This window comes from Polypterus senegalus, chromosome 18, assembly GCF_016835505.1.
Source record: "Polypterus senegalus isolate Bchr_013 chromosome 18, ASM1683550v1, whole genome shotgun sequence".
Lineage (NCBI taxonomy): Eukaryota > Metazoa > Chordata > Cladistia > Polypteriformes > Polypteridae > Polypterus > Polypterus senegalus.
This window is the reverse complement of record NC_053171.1, coordinates 96514857-96539041: the sequence shown is the minus strand read 5'-3', so window position 1 is coordinate 96539041 and position 24185 is coordinate 96514857. Positions and strand designations below refer to the sequence as shown.

Below are 24185 nucleotides of genomic sequence, written 5' to 3'. Positions count from 1 at the left end.
AATGCGCAAACAATATATATCATTTATACATTCTTTACATAATAAATTTATTAATAATTTTTACAAATTTCACGTTAGTAAAAAAAAAAACACTTGTAATTAAACAACTGACACACTACTCTCTCTGTTGTTTATCTTTTTCACCCGGTCGCGTTAACGGAAGTTGCTGGGAAGAAAAACGTCACATCCTGGATACGATTGTTTGTGTAGCGACCGTCGCGGACGCGAGAGTCTGGCACCATGGACGACGAAGTTGAAGTTATCCGCAGTAAAAGAGTGTTTTTGAACCACGTCGACACTTACACCTCTAGAAACATCGGGAAAGTAAGAGGAAAAAAAATCCGTTTTGTCTGTTTATCCAATAAAGAAAACGTAGTCATCATCTTAGAGTCGCAGTGCTACAAACTTTAGCGGAACTGTATAGCTTTACCGAATCATGACACCGCTACCTCTTCATGTTTAAGTCACCAATTTAAGCTGTACGTCAAATCACGTAATAGTTTTCCTGTTCACCGTGTCATCAGTTATAACTTTAATTTCTTGTAGTATCTCTCAAAATGTGTCGTTGGTGCGTCTATGGAAGAGCCTGCCGAAGAGGAGGAGGAAGAAGAAGAGGGCTCCGCAGCAGAGGCACAAGCTGGCAAACCGAAAGAAGGCACTTTTCAGATTGTGGGCACTTTGTCCAAACAAGGAGAAAAGTCTGGGTTTGCAATGGAGGAATACACAGTAAGTTAAAAGAAAAAGATGTCTTTTGGTCTAAATCGCACACAGCGACTCATGTATCTTATCTGCAAGAGACATCTACGTGTCTGCTGCATTTATTAACTTTGAAACTCTCATTGTACTTTAACTGAACAGCATCTCCAAAATATAAACAGCACATAATGGTGATGAGTCTTGTATACTATATAGTATGCCATCAGTGGATCATAGCTTCCTTTTAATTTCCACTAAAATCAAACACATACAAGCTTATGATACTACAATTATTTGTTTATATTATTAATATTATGTTAATATTTTGATGCCTAAATGCAATGCTTTATATTTTGAGAAACAGAATACTAATCCTAGATTTTTAATCATTACTGCAATTTGCACCTTCATTCCCAGAACAATTGCTGTAGATTGTTATGATTATATTTGCATTTAATTTAAAGCTGAGCTGAAACATCGATATTGCAGGCATACTGATCAGACAGAATATCTTTATACCTTTACACCTGCCAGCATAGTGCCTCACTGTGATTGTGACTGCCAGTAAAGCAAATAAAGTGCCTTTCACATCTATCTATCTATATCTATCTATCTATCTATCTTCTATCTATCTATCTATCTATCTATTATATAGTGCCTTTCACATCTATCTATCTATCTATCTATCTATCTATATAGTGCCTTTCATATCTAGCTATCTATCTATCCATCCATAGTGCCTTTCACATCTATCTATCTCTCTATCATATCCATCCATCCATCTATCTATAATATAGTGCCTTTCACTATCTATCTATCTATCATATAGTGTCTTTCATATCTATCTATCTATCTATCTATCAATTATCGTTTCTTTTGCATCTATCTATCTTAATATGATTAATAAATTAATAAATTCACAAATTGTGTCATTTCTTTTTTCAGGTTTCAAATCGAGAAGAACTCCTTGTACGGCTTATGGAATGTGATATTATAATTTATAACATAGCTGAATGTGCTGATCAAATCGAGGAGGCATCTTGGGCTGTTTCAGGTTTGCACTCCTTTTTATTTTGTGTAGCATGTACACAATGAATTGAGAAATGTTATTCCCATACCATTAAGTTCACAAGAGGCAGAAAAGGCTCCAGTAAAAGTGGGACTGGGTGCTGCATTTCATGTACACACGGGTACATAAAGAAATGTTATGTTTAGTGCCCATACTGCCTCCAGTTTCACTAACCAAATTCTCAATTGGAAGAGACAATCAGATCAATTCCAGGAGAGAATTTGATTTCACTGCGGTGGGCTGGCGGGGGCCTGCCTGGGGTTTGTTTCCTGCCTGTGCTGGCTGGGATTGACTCCAGTAGACCCCCGTGACCCTGTAGTTAGGATATAGTGGGTTAGATAATGGATGGATGGAATTTGATTTCATTAAAATATTCTTTCTGATAGATGGATATATAGGATATATAGATTTGACTTATATGGAGTCAAATAGCAGAGAATAGCAGGAAGTAAAAAAATAAACGTGGGGGTAAATTGAAGGGGAGGAATTGAAGCCTGTGGTGCACCTAAGCAGCGATGTTTTTTAATATGAGAGTTTATAACAACAGTTTGATAAAGGACAATGAAAACGATTTTATACCTTTACTACGTAAAATGTTTCTACTAGAATAAAAAATTCACATGTGAGTTTCTAATATTGTTAGTTGAGCAAAATAGGTTGTTGTAGACATTTGTTTAAAATGGTGGGCACACGTATTTGCATTTTTAAAGGTAGTGTTAAAAATGTTTTTCATTACATTATCAAGGCTACCAACTGCTATTTTTAAAGGAGTCAGAATCTTATGTTTTGTTCCAGTATTAAGACCTTATACCAACAGAGTCATTTATAAGGATTTATCATTTTAATCCTTATCCATCTGCCATTCCAGTTTTTGCTCTTGAATTCACATTACCATTTAGCACAACAAATCTAAGTGTATGATCTCTAATAATACCAGGTATTTCAGATATTATACGTGCATCAAGCATGGGGGCAAGAAAAATATTTTTAGCTTTTATAATAAACATTCCCTAAGAGAAAATATGATATAAAGTCATTTGTAAAATGATTAGGTTGGAGTAGTTATTACTATTGCTGCCTCACTGCTTCACGAAGTTGTGTTTGATTCCTAAGTACACTCTTAAAAATAAAGAGGTTCTTCTGAGTGCTGCCAGAGGGGAGCCATTTTTGGTTCCTCAAAGAGTCAGACACATGAAGATACTCTTTATTTATTTAGATTTGTAAATAGTTCCAGGCAGCATGGTGGCGCAGTGGGTAGCGCTGCTGCCTCACAGTAAGGAGACCCGTCTGGGTTCGCTTCCCAGGTCCTCCCTGCGTGGCGTTTGAATGTTCTCCCCGTGTCTGCGTGGGTTTCCTCCCACAGTCCAAAGACATGCAGGTTTGGTGCATTGGCGATCCTAAATTGTGCTTGGTGTGTGTGTGTGTGCCCTGCGGTGGGCTGGCGCCCTGCCCAGGGTTTGTTTCCTGCCTTGCACCCTGTGTTGGCTGGGATTGGCTCCAGCAGACCCCTGTGACCCTGTAGTTAGGATATAGCAGGTTGGATAATGGATGAATGTAATTAGTTCCACAAATAACTATGAATAAATTCTAACAGATTTGTGAAATACCAATGGGTTCCTGACTTTAAATGGACTCTTGCTGTATACTATAACATTGTCCAGGTTTTCTTTATCTGTTATCCTACGGCAGCCTTAAAGACAATGAACTTTTCCACATATCTTAAAGCCCAACAAACCCACTTACATAAATGGAAAGGTTCTTTGTCTAGCAAGGGTTCTATTAATAACCACCCAACTCAATAAAGTACTATTGCAGAACCATTATTTTTACGATTGTAGGCGACCATCTGATTGCTACGTTTACTCCTGGTATTTTGGTTTCCTTTCACATCCCACAGATGTGAGACTAATGGTAACTTTAATCTTCCCAGTTTCGGTGTGCCTTGTACTTATCTGTTACTACTACTGGGGTAGATCGCAGTGACCTTTATTCCTGTGCCAAAAATGTCTCACTGAAATTATATTTAGGGAATACTCAAAATAAAACCAGATAACAATTGAGATAAATAGATATTCACATATTCAAAATGTATTTTCTTTGTCTATTGTCCATTTTTAGCTCTTCATTCAGAATTGGAGCATTTCACCGGGCCAAAGATGTTCATTTTGTTATCAACTGTAATGAGTTGGGCTCTCAGTAAACCCATTGACCCTGTAAGTTGATAGAATTCTAATTTTATTTTAATATAGCGTTTGGTATTTTGTTCCGGACACACAGACCAGCAATGTGGATTCCCCCTCAAATGTGCAATGGATGAATCAGCATTTTGAGGGATATGGTTTTATTTTTTACAATCCTGTTACATCTGTTTTTCTTGCCTTAGAGAAGACTTTTGATCATATATATTATTGTACAAGTATATTGTGTAAGAGGATTATGAGCCTTTGGGACAACAGCTTTATGTTGCTCAGTCTCTAATTTTCAAAATAAATACAGCCCAGTGACAGGCACTAAATGTAATCCATTTAAAAATTTGTATAGCAATCAATCTTGTTTCCTCTCATGTTAGTAATTTCCAGGAATGTGATATTAAGCTGCAGCCAAGGCCAGTATGGTGTCCTGAGTTTTGCGTACAGCTGTAGGAGGATGGCCTTGTATTCTTGGCTTCATTTGACTGTGAGTTCCAACATCACCACTGCAGTTCACAGCTACGTCAACTTGATAGGGATGAGAATCCGCTCCCCCATATCTCAGGTCATGGTTTGTTCAGGGAAAATTGTTTCCCTCTCTGCAGGTGAGAGAGGAGCAGCAATCCCAGTTGGAGAAGTTGACATATCTCAGGGGTTGTAACCCCAGTTAGGGCAGAAGTGGTTGTGACACTGAGAGCGTAGCAGTATTGTGGGTGTTATACTGGGCAGTGTTGGTTTAGGATGAAACTACAATATCTAACCCTATACTTGTGCACACAAAGTTAAGAAATAAGGTTTCTCTTTGGAGCAGTTGGGCTTCCTTCCTTCTGAGGAACCCAACATTCCAGAAGGTCTTTGCTCTTGTGGACTCAGAGGTGCCATATGAGGTGTTCTTTTGAGAATGTCCCAGGTGGTATCTCATTTAAGATTTACAAGGCTCAGTTTACTGAGAGAAGACCATTTGCTTGATAGATTACATCTTTAGCTGGCCTAGAAACACTAGATACAGACAGACAGACAGACAGACAGACAGACAGACAGACAGACAGACAGATAGATAGATAGATAGATAGATAGATAGATAGATAGATAGATAGATAGATAGATAGATAGATAGATAGATAAATAGATGTGAAAGGCACTATATCATAGATAGATAGATAGAGTGAAAGGCACTATATAATAGATAGATAGATAGATAGATAGATAGATAGATAGATAGATAGATAGATCTGAAAGGCACTATATCATAGATAGATAGATAGATAGATACTTTACTAATCCCAAGGGGATGTTCACATTATCCAACAGCAGCATACTGATACACTATGTAATGTCCCAGGGAGTGCTGGAGTCATACTGGGAATAAGGCAGTTTCATCTGACCTACTTTACTGGTAAACACTGTGTGCCTCACCTGAAGGTTATGACGAGTGGGCGAATGAAGAACTACAGAATCATGGCTTTAGGTTTGTGATCAATGTGCTTATGCTAAACATCTTCAGTGTCGACTATTTTGTTTATTTCAGGATGATCCGGAAATCCCATTTACCGAGGATGATTACAGGCGAAGACGACCTCACCCCAATTTCAAAGATCACATTAGTGTTGAAAAGTTGGTCATAAAGTTTGGAAAAACTGTAAGTATGCAACTAAAAATGCAATTTTATCTAATCAACGTTTTATCTTTAACAAGACAACCATAAAACTATTAGTGACATGTTTTATTAAAAAAAAAAAACAAATAAAGTATTTGCTGTTGTTTATCTTTTAAAAATACAAGCAGCAAGTGGGTGAACAATTTGAGTGAGCTCATTCTATCTTATTATTCCATTTGCAGAAAAAGAGCCGGTTTTCCACCTATGTCGTTGCTTCAGGTCTTCAGTATGGAATGGGAGAAAAAGATTTTCACTTCTTTTTTAAGGTACAGTTAATTTCACAAATTACATTTTACTTTTAAATCTTTAAAATACACTTCCTGTGGAGATGAGATAAATCCAAAAGTCATGTTGTATTTCTGTTTTGACTGAAATTTATATCACTGTAAAAAAAAATAATGTTAAATTTATGGTAAAGTACTGGCAGCTGGGTACCCTACTGTTCAGAGGTATGCGGTTCACAATGAACAATATGGTCAAATGGGGCGTGTCCTCATGCAAATATGATAACTTCGGTGTTACTGACACAGCGCGTTATCGTTTTACATTTTACGGTTGTTTACCTCCGCTATTTAACAGTTTTACACTGTCAGATTAACAGATTTTTTCAGTGTAATTGTAATGCATCAGTAAACAGTATGTAGCATATTTTGAAGGTAGAAAAATATCAATTTTACAGAACTTGGCTATAAAAAATAATGAAATGTATTGTTTAAGATATACAGGTAATTTTCAGTAGAACACAAGGTAACTTTTCTTTTTAATTAGAAAAGGTGTTTTACTTTCACCATTCACAGTATTTTTACCATTAAATTTACTGAAATTTTTACAGTGAGTTCTTGAACATACAATTGTCATCATTTAATTTACTACTTAGCATGCCTTGTTTTGCAAAAAAAATAAAAAAGTACTAAATCATTTAATTTTGAAAGATAAAAGCATGTTCGATTTCAGTATTTAATTTTATTTTGAATGCCTAACTTATAGATGTCTCTGTTAACTTTCTTTTAGATGGCCTGGCTTGGAGATGCGCCTTCACTCCCAGTGTTTGGAAATGGAAGCAACATCATTCCTACGATTCACATTAATGACTTAGCAAAGTGTGTTGACAACTTTATTTTTTCACCTTACATTTGCCTGTTTCTGCATTGCATACATGTTAGGAATCAATCCATCCAGTATCCAACCCGCTATATCCTAACTACAGGGTCACGGGGGTCTGCTGGAGCCAATCCCAGCTAACACAGGGCGCAAGGCAGGAAACAAACCCTGGGCAGGGCGCCAGCCCACTGCAGAGCACACACACACACCCACACACCAAGCATACACACTTTGGACAATTTAGGCTCGCCAATGCACCTAACCTGCATGTCTTTTGGACTGTGAGAGGAAACCCCACAGAGTCACGGGGAGAACATGCAAACGTCACGCAGAGAGGACCCGGGACGTGAACCCGGGTCTCCTAACTGCGAGGCAGCGGCTCTACCCACTGCACCACCGTGCCGATTATAGGAATGATGCATAAAAAATATTTTGAATGCGAAAAAGTAGATGTATAAAATTGATTACAATGTCATGTGCTTCTTTATAGAGTGATGCAAAATATAATTGACCACAATCCCAAAACTCACTATCTAATTGCTGTGGATGATTCTAAGCATACGCTTGAAGAGATAGTAAAGGTGGGTTTACTGTACAAAACTACTTCACATGTTAAAACCTTTCATTTTCGTATTCTGGATGTACATTAGTTTGCCAAGCTTATCACTAACATTTAGAAAAGAAAAAGGCTTGTTAGCAATGCCAATCTTTCTTTTTGTTGTATTCGGCTGGCTGTGTGGAATAATCTACAGAAAATGTGCCTTCTTGTGTAGTCTGTGGAATACCTACAGTAAAATCTGTAAGTCACTGTGACATGAATAGTGATGAGTGGGGACATTGTATGTTCAAATTATTTTGATTAAATGTCAAAAAATAAATAAATATTAAACAGCCGCTAAGTTATGTTTCTTTATAACTGTAATATGACTTTTATGTTCAAAAGGTTATTAGCACAACTCTTGGACCCGATAAAATACAAGAAGTGCCAAAGGAAAATGTCTTTCTCAACCGAGACCTAACGGTAAGTAACTATATTTTATTACACAATCCTTGGTTATAAATACAGCATAAGGTCTGAATATGTTATATTAACCGTGTTCACTTTTTAGAACTGTTAAAAAGTTTTTACATTTGGACTACTGTTTCTTTCTGGGTCTATTTTTAGCAAACCAATATCGATGCATTATTGGTTAATCTCCGCATGGAAGCTGTTTTTCTTAAAGAAAATTTTAATATCAGCTGGAGTGCTGAAACTGGCATAGTTGAAAACATACAGCACATAATTAAAGAATACAAGGACAATCGAGGACTTCTGGTGAGTTTTGCATTAGCAGTTCCTAACCTATAATAATAATAATAATATGTGTGTTTTTTTAACATGGCTTGAGTTTGCTAGAAGAAACTGTGACTCCTGTCATGTCCTGACTGCAGTAATTCAAACAATCACAGGTTAAAACTGAATGCAACAGGGAAACCTCATGTTGTGAAACCTGTCAAAGAGCCATGTTTGATACAGAGCCATTAGCTGTCGGCTTCATTCGACTGATTCTGATTGTATAGTTGACTAAGAAAAACTAGGATAGGTTGCATTTTATTTTTATTTGAAACAATGAGTTGATAATATTGTAAGAGTATAATTTACCTGTGGTATAATACATTCTGATATATAAAATCCAAACTTTTTTTCCAGCCTGTAAAAATCTGCATACTTGGTCCTCCGGCTGTTGGCAAAAGTACAGTATCGGAAATGATTTGCAAACAATACAAGCTGCATCATATCAAAATAAAAGATGTTATTGCTGAAGCTATTGATGCGATTGTAAGTTGCACATTTTTAAAAATATCTTGTTTTGATCCTGGAGTGGTGATAATGCATTTTGTTCTGTACTGTAATTTGAAGCCTTTTTCAGTCCTTGAGATCTTCTTGTTAAAATGAAATATGGTAAATAATTTAGAAGCCGGTGCTTGCAACTCATTGAGATGAAGGCTTAATATTTGATGGCCTACAAGGCAATTATGATTTCTTTGTAAACCTCAAGTGGTGGCTCTGAGGCTAGAGATCTGCACTGGCAATTGGAAGGTTGCCGGTTCGAATCCCGTAAATGCCAATAGGGACTCTGCTCTGTTGGGCCCTCGAGCGCGGCCCTTAACCTGCAATTGCGGAGCGCTTTGAGTAGTGAGAAAAGCGCTATAGAAATGCAAAGAATTATTATTATTATTTTATTAAACCTTAAATCATTGTCGGGCAACCAAAAATTTTCTAGGGGCGCCACGAAAACTTTTGTAAAATATTTAAAATTGCTAATGTTTTTGAACTTTTGGTTGATTAAAAAGATAATGTTTAAAAAAAAGTATTTTATGTTGGAAAAACAGATAACGGAACATGAAGTCTAAGAAACACGAGAGACTTCAAATGATCGACAAGGAAATGCGCGTCTGTCTTTCGAAAATTGATCCACGCATCCATCTCATGTGCTGAAAAAGAATCTCAACGTTCACATTAATTAAATTTAAGATTTATCCTTTGATTCCTTTATTAATAAAATGTCTTTCAAACTTAACTGGTTTTATTGGCGGTTATCCATAGATTGTGTCATCACGACTTTATTTATGGGCAGTCCCTCAGGTGCTCCGCGAAAGAAAATCTTTGGACTTAAAAAAGGTTGCCTTTCACTGCCTTAAATAGCATGCTTTTAATTTTAGTCTCAATTTGATGCAGGTGAAAGCGGATTATTTATGATTTACACAGTAACTGGAACATTTAAATGATTAGTTTTCCATCAACTCACAACAATATATTAGTTTGTTTATACATTGCTTTTTATAGGAGAAACGCACTCAGTTACCTGAGGATGAGGATCAGGAAGAAGACCGTGAAGAAATGATAAAAGATGCTCAGGAATTACTTGAAGCAATTAGAGAAAACATGGAGCAGAATGGAGGTATAGTAAATAAATAAGACATTAAGATGCTTCCTAATATTGGTCAATGTAAATGTTGTTTGTATAAATTGGGCAGATTAGAACATTACACCATTAGAAAATTTTCAAACGATAACAGGCCTTTGAGCCTCACACCTAATTCCACCTAATTAATAATACTAATAATACATTTTATTGATTTCCATGCTCAAAGAAATTCACAGAAATTCAGAAAGAACAATAGGTGTATATACAAATTTGCATTCAAATAATATTCTCATGAAACACTAAATAAAGATAAATATAGAATAGCATTGAAATAGAATAACAGACCAAAAAGAGAAACAATACAAAAATGTAAATAGTTAAATTACTACAATCAAACCCTGAACAGACAACATAATTTGTGATAGAAATGCTGATCATCCTGATCACCTGGACAAAGTGGCTAAGCTGAAACAAATGTCAGAAAGTTGGAGGAAGTTCAATGCCCCACTGAACAAATGAGTTAATGTTGGTTTTTCTTGTTCTTTTTTTTCAGACCGCCTAGATGACCAATATGTTATGCGCTTTATGAAGGATAAACTCAAATCGAAGCCATGTCAGAATCAGGGATTTGTTCTTGATGGTTTTCCTAAAACTTATGACCAAGCGAAGGAGCTTTTTAATAGTAAGATATGCTTATCATCATCAATATGATTGTTAGCAGTATAGTATTAAATATACTGTATTTTCTCATGGTATTTACTTGTGGAATGTATCATAAAACTAGTATAATTAAAAAGGAAATTGTCTTTCAATTTGCAAAATGTATGAAATGTGCACAGCTTTAATATATTTATGAGAATTAACAATGTTGCACTTACATGGGATATGTCAGTAAATGTTTCAAGCTTATGAAACTATAGTAAAGAAATGAAATATTACAACAAATAATGTAATTTGATCATAACATGTCTAAATAAAACCAAGTATTGCCCTAATTTTTTAATGATGGTCTATTAATCTATCAAGCTTGAAATATGCTATTATACATAAGAGCAAGTAAAAGTGGAAAATGTCTGTTCAGCACAATCCTGTGTTAAATAGAATTGTCTGGATATTTTTTTAACTCATTAAATTAATTCAGAAAATCCTCTTTATAAAAATAAATAATATAAAAATGTATGTACAGTACTATATAGTATCATGAAATTATACAGTATATTATTTAAAACACCTTTAGATTTTGGTTTCTGAGTAGACTAGCTGAAATACCCAGCATTGCCCGGGAGGAAAATAAAGTTTTGTATTAATTGTTTGAGAAAAACATGATTTTAAAAAACACAACTTGAAAAATAAAAAAAAAATTAACAAACAATAAACCTGGGTTCACTTCCCTGGGCCTCCCTGCGTGGAGTTTGCATGTTCTCCCCGTGTCTGCGTGGGTTTTCTGTGGTGGGCTGACACCCTGCCCGGGGTGTGTTTCCTGCATTGTGCCCTGTGTTGGCTGGGATTGGTCAAGCAGACCCCTGTGACCCTGTAGTTAGGATATAGCGGGTTGGATAATGGATGGATGGATAAAGAGTCACTAATGTGCTTGTCTTACGGTGTTGTATGTATGTTATCATCCAGTTGACACTCGGAATCGGCCAACTGTATTTAATTTGAAAAGCAAGAGGGGCGCAGGGGTTGTCAAACGTAAAGAATGTTGGCAGTCACCTCCAGTTCGCCCTCATGTTTTTTTTTTTCATTGTTTGAGAAGAACACAATTAAAAAAACACAATGTTAAAAATAAATTAAGAAACAAAGACTCACTAATGTCCTTGTCTTGCGGTCTTTTATGTATGTTAACGCTCAGAACCGGCCAACTCTATTTAATTTGAAAAGCAACACGGTTGCAGTGCTGCTCAGAAATGAAGAGTGCTAGCAGTCCAGTCACCTGGTATATACTAACTGTGTAAGCGATGGGATCCTAGAAAGTATTTAAATCGTCAGAACTACTCTGGGCATCTCTCTGCTATGAGGATTTGTGTTGCCGACGTGCTCGCATCGTTTGTGCATTAGCAGCTAAGCGACTGTCTTTCTTAGGAGGTTTCCTTTTGCTGGTGTGCTGGCCTCGCTTGTTTATCCTCGGAGCTGGAGCCCTCACCCCGGCTCTACCTCTCACTTCCGGGCCAGACAGACCCACACACTCTATTTACTTTCAAAAGCAACAGGGGCGCGGTGGCACTCAAACATAAAGAATGCTCCAGTTCGCCCTCAGGTGGTCGTTCCATGTGTCAACTGGATGATAACATGCATACAAGACTGCACGAACACCCCCCACCCTACCCAGAAGGGGGTGGGTTACGGCTGATTTCACCTTACAGTATTTGTTATTGGCCATTGAGAAATATGTGTACCAAGTTTCATGAAAATCGCTCCAGCCGTTCGGACGTGATGCTGGAACATACATACACACATTGACATTTATATATATAGATGTCCCATAAATCGAAACTGTTGGATGCTGTTATTGCTTGCAGTGTTGTTTTTTCGTATTTGAAACTGTGATAAAAATTACTGATATTGATTTTAAATTATAAAAAATGTAAAAAAAAAACAATTCACATGCACTTGGATGACTATTCACCATTCTGTGTTGACTCTGGGGTGGTCAACACGGTATCATAGGTAAAAAAACAGCCTCTAATCCTTCAGCAATAACTCTGAATCTTCCTGCACCACAAATCCATTACTGGAGTTTTCAAAAAGATTTTTGTTTAACTGTAATCTACAGCAGTGTTGGGATGGTGAGACAGTGGTGTTAATTGTGGACAACAGGCCTGATAAAACAAAACATTAAAAAGATATCTGACCAAATAATTTAAACAGAATCAAACAGCAAGGACTCAAATACATTAAAGTAAAATCTTCAAACACATCTAATATATAGTATTTCATTTTAATATTGCATTTTTTTTCTTTCAAGTTGAAGATGAAGAAGAAGAAGAAGAATCACGAGGCAAGCTTCCCACTTATGACAAGAAGATTATGCCAGGTCAGTTGTTGCTATACGTTGCGTTATGTTTAATGCAGACAGAATAATCCTATAAAAGATGTTTTGTCTCTGAGAACATTTACAAAAGATCACAGTTGGATTGTTTCCATTAAATGAGGTGCATGTCTGGCAAGTTCTTTCAGGCTACTTACTGCCCTAAAGTGTAGTAGGTTGTGCTTTGTTTTTATTATGCATATCTAGCTCTTTATTCCATTAATGTGTCTGGATCACATCTTCAGGGTTCGCATGTTTCCTTGTAATCCTGGAAAAAGTTGAAATGACCAAAATGTCATATGTCCTAGAAAATATCTGACAGTTATTGAATCTAAAAATAATGCCAGTAGTTTCTGCAAGCATTTCAGTCGAAGCAGCAAAATATATAGGAAGATTGTGCAGAAAAATCAAAAATACAACACTGTTGTGGTCAGAGGTGGGCAGGGCCTTGGCACAAGCTGGAGAAGGGTAGGTCTGCAGCGCGTCCAGCAGGACTCCATAACACTCTCACTTCAAGACAATCAGATGGTATGAATGCATTATTCCATGGCTACTTTATTTCTGCTACAGTATAACTGATACACCGATTAGAGAAAGTTGTGCCAATTTCACAAAAATAATAAATTTTTCTTTTCAGGGTATTGTGATAAAAAATAATCATGTATTTGACTTCTCATTTAAAATTGTAGGCTGTAGCCTAATTGTGCAGCAATATTTAATTTGTGATTAATTGTTGATTGTGTCAGTGAGCTTGCACCAGGAGACTTAAAATTCCTACACGATGATGGGTGACAATTTTTTGTTTTCTGTTGAGCCTCTACAATATATCATTGGATACATAGTTTCCATTAAATATTTATTACTCTTACAGATGTATCAAGTGCATTTGTTGTCATAAATATGCTTCAGACATATAAATTATGTTTCCTCAAATCAAACCCTTTCCCACTTTTAAATGGACATAGTGTCTGTGTATTAATTGTATGTAGTCAATATAATGCAGTAGCTACATTAATGACAAACTCATTGGTTGTTGGCAGAAATTAGCACAAGTGTTAAAATCACAGCGCTCTCTCCCTCCAGAATGTTTTCCATATTATATGAGTTGTGCTAATGTGCTACTGGTATACATATCATGATTGAAATTTAGTTAGTGATGTATGGCCGAGGTGCATGAGCTAGAGAAGGAGACTAGAGTTTAAGAAAGGGGAAGGAGGATGCTCAAATGGAATTTATTGGGATATTAATGAAAGTACAGCAGCTGGGCACAGGGCATTTATCCGTTCAAAAGGATTGCAGGCATTACCAGTGTTGAAAAAAAAATATGAATTTAAAGAACCAGGCCAAACATATAATCAAAAAAGGTTTTGCAGGTTATGCTTCACACTATAGAAATCCTTTTTTCAAAATATGCTTTAAACATTGTATGTCTTTTTCTAGGAGAGGACATTTTTATAAAACAGATTTAAATTTGAAGCTAATGTAGAACACATTTTTATTAAATAGACATGAATCCAATGCATGGAACATTTTTAGGAAGAAAACTGCTTGCCCCATACTGATAATTTTCAATATTCTATCTAATGTACTGTATGTAGCATTCCATATAAGGAAGACACTCAGAACTATAACATTTACAGTTCAAACCTCGGACGGGCGAAGGCTCTAACGTTGCGCCACGGCGGCTAGTTCATTTACTTGACAGAGTGAAGATCGGATTATTACATTCATAGGTCTGAATCGCAATCTGTGCGCTGAAGCCACACTTGATGAGTCACAATTAGGGCGAGACACACATTGTATTATTTGGCAGGCACTGTATCCCATATCTATGATCTACTCGCAATTGAGAGGACATGGCAGATGTTTGCTGACTGGCTGACTAACCACGAGTGTTACCTGTTTTAAAATCTCAAAAAAGGAATATGAATCAGCCAATCTTAAAATATATTTACTTACATATATCTTGTTTAAAATTGTGTTAAATGTACAGAGGACAAGGTCCAACATGTATTTTTCAGCTTCTTCTGCAATTTTTCAGCAATCACTAGATTGCATGTTTTTCGGGAATGCCCCACACTTACATTATAATAGGTAAACATTTTTGGTATACTGTATATCTCACATTGTCTTGGATTAAAAACACTCCTAACACCTTCACAGCAGTATTTGTAGAAATACCAGATAGGCTAAAAGTGACTCCATATTACACTACTTGCACAAATACTTGTTTTGTTCATCTGGTAGAGTCCCAGTCCACTTGCTAACTAAGAACATCATATTCTGTATTATACCTCAAATTGAAAAAAAGAAAATGATTTTTTGTGTGCTTCTGTGCAATACTTTTTTCAGAACATGGCAAGAACACACTAATATCATTTTAAAGTAAACAGGCCAGGCTTAGATCTCACTTTTTTTTATTTCTACATTCTGTATTATTCTATACAAGGAACTTTTTTGATGGGGGGTCTCTACTGTATTTACATTGTACTCTTTGTCAAGTGGGGCTTACATGTTCTGTTTTTTTGTTTGATTTTGAAGTAAATTTTTATACATTCGATTTTTTTGATTGAGTTGAATTCTGCGACTCCTAAATTGTGCTGCCTCTGGAGAATTTCTACAGCATTCTATGTATACACTTTATGAGACTTTAAATGTGCTGACATTTGTTTGACACGCACAGCTTCTGGAACCAGACTTACCAGCATGTAGAGCACCCATGTCTCGATGCACTGAACTAGATTTATAATGACTTATCTGACAGCATTATATAAAAGCTAGCTGTCAGAGTTCCCTATCCAACCCATTATGGCATCTCCCCTACAAATCATCTTTATAATATCCCAGCCATCAGTACTGCTTAACCTAAAGCATTCCAGGACTAGCGTATTATAAATTATGGACTTATTATACCCTACATGATGTAGGAACACCAACATGGATGGTAAATCATATGGCTCACTGGAAAGGCTATACATTGTTACCTTCCTGTAGCTCACTTACACAATGTTCAGTGGCAGCGCTGTGCTTTTCCAATCACAAATGAATACCTGTGTGCATTGCTTGTACCATATACAAATTATTTTTCATTATGACATGTAAATTAGTCTTTTGCATGTAAAAATGTAAAAACACATACTTGATGTACGGTATATCTACTCTTATTGCTTTGTCCCTAATTTCTTTTTATACAGTTTTCAGTGATATAATTTACAGTATCTTAGCTAAATGCAGATGATAAACAAAATTGCACACTATTAGCAGTTTACATGGAAACTATTCCAGTCAAGTAGCTTTATTTAATGCATGTTTATCCATCCATCCATCCATTTTCCAACCCGCTGAATCTGAACACAGGGTCACGGGGGTCTGTGCATGTTTATCTGTATTTTATAATAACATCTTTAAAAGAACACGTAAAAAATGTTCTAACTTGCGATGGTCTTTTTATTGTATGTCTAGAGTTTATTTACTCATTGGATGCCTGTGATGAATTTTTAAAGAAGCGCGTGATGAACCTTCCTGAGAGTGTTGTTGCTGGAACACATTATGCTCAAGACCAGTTTCTCCGCCGCTTAGCTTTATTTAGAGATCTTAATACAGAAGAGGACACTGTGCTCAACTATTTCGATGAGCTGGAAATTCATCCTGAGCATATTGGTAAGTCTTTTCAAAGTGCTGTATCCCATAAATAAATGTAATCAAGCATGTTTATAATGTTTATTCTTAATTTTTATTTTTGGCCACATTTTAATTACATCTATTATTTGTTTGAAAATGTGCTATATAAATAAAGGTTGTTGTAAAAAAAGCATTATCTTAAAGCAATAACCAATCAATATTTGAAATAAACCAAAAACAATAAGTAAAGACCTGAGAAAATGAGCTCACAAGAGAGAAAACAGAATGGTGGGGTAATGGAGATGTAAGCGAGGCACCACTAAGTCAGTCAGCACAGAAGAAAGGTGCAGATAATAGAAAGAAGCTGAAAGAAGAATGCCAAAACGAGACTGAATAATGAAGGCCAGAATCATCAAGCAGTACATCAAGGCAGTGAGGAAAATTGGGGGACCACTTAATAGTAACACGATTATTAAAGATGAGCGACTTCACATGCCATTTGGGTATGTTGCCTAATTTCCTTTCAGTGTTATGCCCTAGGTGTATTTTAGAGATCTTAAGATTCAAATTGACACATAAAATTGAATTTAATTTCTAGGTGAGAATTGCCGTGGTACAAGACAATGGCACACTCAGACACACACATTTATGATATGGCAGTTTTAATTTTTTTAGTAAGAAATGGCAGTATATCTTTATTACTGTGGTAACACCCAAATAAAAATTCAGATAGAACCCAAAAAACACTGTTGCCAGGAATTAAGTGTACCTTCGTTACAATGTTATTGACCGCTCCTGGTGTCCTTTATTCGCTTATTAAATAGAACAACAAACTTGAAAATACCTCTCATCCATCCATCCATTATCCAACCCACTATATGCTAACTACAGGGTCACGGGGGTCTGCTGGAGCCAATCCCAGCCAACACAGGGCGCAAGGCAGGAAACAAACCCCGGGCAGGCAGCCAGCCCACCACAGGGCACCCACATCCACACACACCAAGGACAACTTAGAATCGCCAATGCACCTAACCTGCATGTCTCTGGAGTGTGGGAGGAAACCCACACAGACACGGGGAGAACATACAAACTCCATACAGGGAGGACACGGGATGCAAACCCAGGTCTCCTTACTGCGAGGCAGCAGCGCTACCCACTGCACCCAATACCTTTCATATTTAGTAAAACTATCATTAGTTAAAAACAATGAAGCCCTCCATTTTCAGAACTCCATATACTCAAATTGAAGGTTACTGAGAAAGTTGATCTTTGCTGCATTAGGTATGAGGCAGGCACCAGCCCCTGTTGCAGGCCACACTCAGCCAACATATTCACGTTTAATCGTTCACAACAGCATGTTGTACACCAAAAAGGCACAGGAAAGATTGACACAGAGAAAAGTATTGGTTTTATTTGAACACTGTCTCTTTGACTTGTAAGGCAGACGACTGTGTTACCGTGCTGCCCTTATTAAATTATTTTAAAGATCTTACAACTGAAATTGTCCAAAGTGAAACACTGATACAGAGGAAAGCCTAAAAGTAGCAATGCTCTATCATTTCAAATATAATTTCGCTTGTACAAGCACTCTTTGTTCAGTAGTAAGTAAGGTGTAATCTTTTTAAAAGGTATCTTTTACATTTAAACTGTTTTTGGTTAGATGTTTCCACCAATGAGGATTCTGAATACGAGGCCACAATTCAGAAAATGAAAAAAATAATTGGAAAACCTCGTAACTACGGTCTTACTCCAGAAGAGCAGGCAGAGCTTGACAGGAAGTTGGTAGATGAGCGTTTGAAACGTGAAGCCGCTGAACAAGCTGAAAAAGAAAAAAAAGAACAACAAGAGAAGGCTGAAAGGGCATTACATTTGGAGGAATGGGTAAGAAATCTAGGGAGCAGGAGAAGATATTTAACCTATATGCTTTCTACTATTTTTATTAAATAACAAGTATTAATACTTAGAAGTGTGACTACCCTTATGTCTGTTAGGAGGTATACAAATTATTTTCTTGACCTCTACATTTACATACAATAAACTAACAAGTTCTTTTCTGCCTCCCCTTGCCTGTCATGGTGTCATTTTCTTATTCTCACTCAGAACAAACGTCTTGAAGAAGTGAAAAGGCAGGAACACGAGATGCTCGAAGCTCAATCTATTCCTCTAAGAAATTACCTCATGAGAAATGTCATGCCAACTCTCACCCAAGGACTGATAGAGTGTTGTAAAGTTAGGCCAGATGATCCTGTGGACTTTTTGGTAAATACAAAGATATATAAAAATAGAAATATAGACTTTTAAACAAAGAAAAACTGAAATTAAATCTGTTCTTCAAGTACATAATATTCTCAGTCCCATTTAAAACAAATCAGGGTTTTGGTGTTTTAGGCAACATACTATAAGTTTTATTATTATTATTATTTTTATTATTATTACTGAGTAATTTAGTTGTTGCCTTTAAACAAGGTGACTCACAAAATCTCATCACCCTCTGTATGAAGAATTGCTTCTCAGGCTTTCATCTATAATGGCTTTCCACTGTTGTCCTCAAATATAAGATTCACTGTTTAACTGAAGCAATTCGATAAATCAACTTTATTGGCATCTTTCAAGATCTTAAAGTGTTTTCATACATTGATTACGCAATATCTGCACTTGGACATAAAAAACCAAGCCATCCAATATGTTGTTTTATATATGCAAGTAAGAATTATCTTACCATACTCAAAACGCATTTTTTTTTTTTAATATACTGTATGTAGTACCAGCTATTTTTTTTTTAAATTCCAACCAAAAAAAAGTACTATATTTGTTCCACACACACACATACAGTATTATATACTGTATACTGTACTTTTTTGCCTTATCGAGGATTTTCTCAAATTAAAAAATGAATTAATATCCTATTACAATATTCTTATTTCTTATGTTGAATTTACAGTACTGCCAAAGCCTTCTAATTCACTTCATCTTATGCTCTGATCCTACTTTGCAGTCTTTTTACATGATGTTATAAAAACAGACATTAAGATATATTTGTCCCACTAACAGGGAATTTGTGATTGAGGCTGCTTAAGTACAATGATACCAGGTTAGTTTTCAGTGCCAGTGGCCATCATGTAATGCCTAATTTCTAGCATTACACTGCATACTTTATATACAGCACTTGGATTTGCTTTCAGTAATGTTTCTTTGACATATAGAAATATACCTTTAAAATTCTTTATACTCCATCATATGTGGTCACTGGACATGGATCACAGGGTCACATCTTACTTGGTGCTGTTGCTTCTTTTCCCTTTCATGGCACTTGTAGACAGTCACCCAGCAAAACTGTGAATAACTAACTGTACACATCTCAGGTTGGAAGCTGAAACTAAGATGTATTTTCTCTTTGCACATATTTATGCCGCATTGTGAACTGTATCATTTACAATGAAAGAGAAAGTATTATTTTATGTACGCCATCTTTGACTTTTTTTTTGTTTTCATTTACGTTATGAGTCCCTTATGAAACATATTCTGCTGATCTATGATGAGTAGATTGTATTTTATTTGGGAATGCAGCAGATTTGTAGCTTGAGGAATTCAACAAGCAGGCAGGCGGACATACATACAGCCAAGGTTAAACTTGATGAATTGCTGAAATACTCTAATGTTGTGTTGCTTTATTGAGAAAGCATAAACTTTCATATTATTCCTTTTGTTTGTTTGTTTTTTTATTATTTTAGGCAGAGTATCTCTTCAGAAACAATGCAGAATTGGACTGAAAATATTTTTAATGCAACCATCTGAAAGAACTAATGAAGAAAACTAAATTGTGCTGGCCTAACACTTTTGGATGGAGTGTATATATTTAGTTATTAAAAGTATAGAATACGCATAGATGTCTGTATTGTTGTAATAATTAAATTTGTAATCTTTAAATAAACTCATTTGGATTTTGATTTGTATGATGCAGATTGAAATATGAAAAACAGACTTAAAGAAAGTTAAACAATTTACAGTATGTTTCTCTTGAATTGTAGGCATATTATACAGTATATTCACCTTGCTCTTGAATTGTAGGTGTATTTTATATACATCGCTGCATTATTCACACAAGTAATTCCTAAATATCTACTATGAATTTATTTTTTTCAAAGTAGCAAGTTAACTCATATTTCTGAAGTGATTCTCGTTTCACCTTGAATTGTGCTGTCTCAATTTTTAACTGGCATGGGCATACTGAACTAGTTTATCTATTAACATAGGAAATGTTACCAAATGGCACTGCCCAAAACAATCTGAAAAGATAAAAGAAAAACACATTTTCCAATGCAGTTGATATTTTAAAAATTCTTAATATAATTTCCACTAATTTGTTAAAGGTTTAGGTTTATAAATGTAGATATGCACAAAAATGTGATCGCCACACTTAACAACTGTATTTATTGAACTGCGAACCAGAATTCCTTTACGGTGCATATTCATTTTTTAAATGTATCACTAAATTTAGAATTAATGTGTTCTTTTATATAAGGATGCAGTTTGGGTGTACTGATAATCTCCTTTCAGACTAAGGACAATGAACAGATTAAAACATTTTACCTCTGTTTAATGTCAAAAAGCTTTTATTCTGAGGTAGTGTGTACGGAAATCACTTTATTAGCTCCACTTCTTGTTTGAAAATGATAAAAACAAAATGAAAACATAAAATTCAATGTACTAGTATCTATTAAGCTTAACAGTTAAGGAACATATACTACAAATGTTAAGCAAAATTGCATATGATTTTAGACCGACTAATTGAAAAAAAACTACATTATTAATTTTAAAATTTGCTGCTATTTGGCTTAATCCAGAGATGGAACCCAAACAAGCACCAATGTTTATTGATGTGTTACATTACTTCCTGGGAAAAACAACCATTTAGTTTAAATGACACCAAATGTACATTGCTTTACAGAAAGAAGAAACCTTCTCCTTTTTTTGGTATTATGATAGTCAGCTGGCAATGATTTCACAAATTAGCGCTTCGTAAATCAATCAAATCATCTCATAAATAAGAGAAAATGCAATTATGGCTTGATTTGAAAACTGAAGTTGGCAAACAGGTGCATAAAGTTGCCAATTCAATATTACTCTTTTTTTTATGGGTATTAATAATTTAAAAGTCAAATATTCTATAGTTTCTTCAAATACCTTGTAGTAGATGAGACAAACTATATCAATGTCTATATAAAATAAAAGCGTAAGCCAACTACGAATGTAGGAGACCTGGGCCCTCATGTATAAACAGTGCATACGCACAGAAATGTTGCGTAAGAACTTTTCCACGTTCAAATTACGATGTATAAAACCTACACTTGGCGTAAAGCCACGTACTTTTCCACGGTGCCTCATACCTTGTCGTACACAAGTTCTCCGCTTGGTTTTGCAAACTGGCGGCACCCAGCGTCAAAGCAGTGCTACTGTTCCTGTGTGGTTACTCCTTATTTTCCTGACGCGGCTTTATAAATACACTGAAACTAACCGCATATTGTTTATTAGTGTAATGCATCTGATTGTAATTAACTTGTAACAATATAATGGTCAGGAACAGCCATAGTATTCCAAATACCATAACTGCTTTAGCGTTGTTACTCTCACTGCACCTTCTTCTTCTTTCAGCTGCTCCCGTTAGGAGTTGCCACAGCGGATCATCTTTACTCTCACTGCACCACTCGGAGTATTTATATCACTGTATCTGAGTGTGAATCACAGCAGCAGCTGATCGGAAAGAGAATTATCGTTATACAGCTTTAAGCACATGCTGTCTCAGCCACTGCAAAATGTTTCAAAGCCTTTCCTGTATGGACCTCGTGGTTCAGAAACAGTTTCATCCCAAGAACTTTTAACGCACTCAATCAATTGCTCCTTGCAGAACTGTTAGTACTTATAAGTGCATTTGCCTCACTGTAAACTTGTCATGAGAACGAGGCGGCTATGCAGTGTCCGCAATGGATGTGGCCATCCACCGTGCATAAGATACCATATTGACATTTGACTTTCTCTATTGGACATAGAGCCGCCCATGAGTACTGCTGCAATAAATAATTTCATCGAAGGTCACACACAATCACTGCGCCGTGAAACCCATGTTTAATAACGTGCTTTAACTATCATCATGAAAATAATATCACGTATACATCTCAGTATTTTAGTTATTCAGAGAACTGTAATATCATGAATGTAATGGATTCTGTGTCCTGTCAGAGGAAGAGAGCCGGTTTAAGAAGCACGTAGTGATTCACACACATAGAGCACATAGAAGATCAAATAAAAAACAGAGCATTTAACGTGCTACTTTAATTACGATGTGATTTGAGAAACTGGTTAATTAAACGATTTTAAGATGAAGTTTATGATCTATTTTAATGACAAAATAAACTACGTGATTAAAGTGGAAATGTCGAGATTGAAGTTGACATTTCGTGCTTTTTCCTCACTGTGTGCCTTTTTTCTCTGTACCCTAATAAGCTTTCATATGACACTCAGACAGTGGGCTTACAACTCGGTTTTTCACGGTGACTTTGATATCTGATAAGTTCTTTTTTATTTCCGGCACTGTGCGATTTTGTGAACGTGAGCTTTCAAGTTTCTCCAACACGCTATGTCACTCGATCAACTTCCTTTTGTTGATTATACCACTTTAATTAAACAAATAGTATGTTTTTCCTTTGCCTCCACTTGGTATTCACTGAAATTCTTGTATTTTCCCCCGTGTTTTTCTCATTGTCTTTTCACAGAAGGCTGCGCTTAAGGGCGCTTTATATTGATTTGCATATTCAAAGAGGCGTAATTCTGGGAGGAGTTGGGGCGTTACATGAAGCGCGTGCACGAGCGTTACTTTTCACGCTGATTGGGATTTATGTAGCGGAAGAACGTGGAAGTTGGAGTACGCACAGATTCCTGCATCTGGATTTTTTGTGCGTAAGCACATTTCGGCTTTTGTGCTTACGCCATGTTATAGAGCAAATTCTACGCACGCCGTTATACATGAGGCCCCTGATCAGGATAATATAAGTAAATGACGACATATGCATAATTACAGATGTCTGATAAGAAATAACCGGGTCCGTTTATACTTTTATTTTCCAAAGTCATTATTCTGGTTATCTCTGAATTGTATTTAATCACAGATTTGCCACTTTCTCAAAAAATGTTTAAACACCCTTTTTTGGTGAATCGTATACAAGCATCCTGAAACATTTTCTTTATATCTCGCTGTTTTCTGGTCTAATGTGTGTTATTACAATAAAAAATAGCAACTGTAAAAGTTCTCATTACGTTTATTATCGACTGCTGAATCACCTGACATATACTGTCGAGCTCCACACCTGCAGTAGCTTACATGCTTGCCCTACCTAAACTATAATAAATAAATTATTTTATTCCCATATCTATTCCTAACACTTGCACACTCACACCACCTGTCCCCGTTCAGCCCTTCCTTCTTGCTCTCCCTATATGGCAAGCCTGGAAGCGGTATCCGGAGAAGCTTTTTCGCCAGTACCTTGCAGCCCCCAGTCTCTAACCCGGGTCGGTAACTATAGCTCTTCACTCGCACGTGAAGTCAGCTCTTCCACTGAGGCGCACGATATCTGCACAGTTAGAAGAAGCTGTCAGTGGAACAAGTACCGCAGCACACCTCCTCCTGCCTGTTCTCTCTCAATAGCGGGTTGCAGTTTGTTGCCTCTTTTATGCCATCCCGTTCACGCTACACTAGGAGAACAATCTCGACTTCAGTAGGAAACAATACTTAAGGTATCGTTAATTGGGCGTTCTTTGAAACCTACACAAACAATTTTAGTGAAATATCGCTTACCTTTCTAGGTGGCCACCATCAGTGTCCGTCCCACCTTCGGATTCCTCAGCCATCTGTTCCCTCCTC

General features: G+C 36.3%; 1 protein-coding gene across 1 annotated transcript; it reads left to right on the top strand.

Moving 5' to 3' along the window:
• The first annotated feature begins 216 nt into the window (after positions 1-216).
• LOC120518869 (adenylate kinase 7-like) lies at positions 217-20229 on the top strand. Its single transcript, XM_039741871.1, has 18 exons — positions 217-324; positions 547-726; positions 1642-1750; positions 3884-3978; positions 5483-5593; positions 5794-5877; positions 6623-6711; positions 7203-7293; positions 7656-7733; positions 7878-8027; positions 8403-8531; positions 9540-9654; positions 10175-10303; positions 12587-12655; positions 16112-16309; positions 17931-18151; positions 18371-18529; positions 20002-20229. The coding sequence occupies exons 1-18, from the start codon at positions 241-243 to the stop codon at positions 20038-20040; spliced, it is 2130 nt and encodes a 709-aa protein (XP_039597805.1). The 5' UTR covers positions 217-240; the 3' UTR covers positions 20041-20229.
• Positions 20230-24185: the final 3956 nt, after the last annotated feature.

Bases quoted from the DNA above. Each gene is read 5' to 3' on its own strand.
- LOC120518869 (XM_039741871.1), top strand. From the start codon at position 241: ATGGACGACGAAGTTGAAGTTATCCGCAGTAAAAGAGTGTTTTTGAAC. The intron at 3,979-5,482 runs GTAAGTTGATAG...TGTTTATTTCAG, and splicing joins TCAGTAAACCCATTGACCCT to GATGATCCGGAAATCCCATT. The intron at 8,532-9,539 runs GTAAGTTGCACA...TGCTTTTTATAG, and splicing joins CTGAAGCTATTGATGCGATT to GAGAAACGCACTCAGTTACC.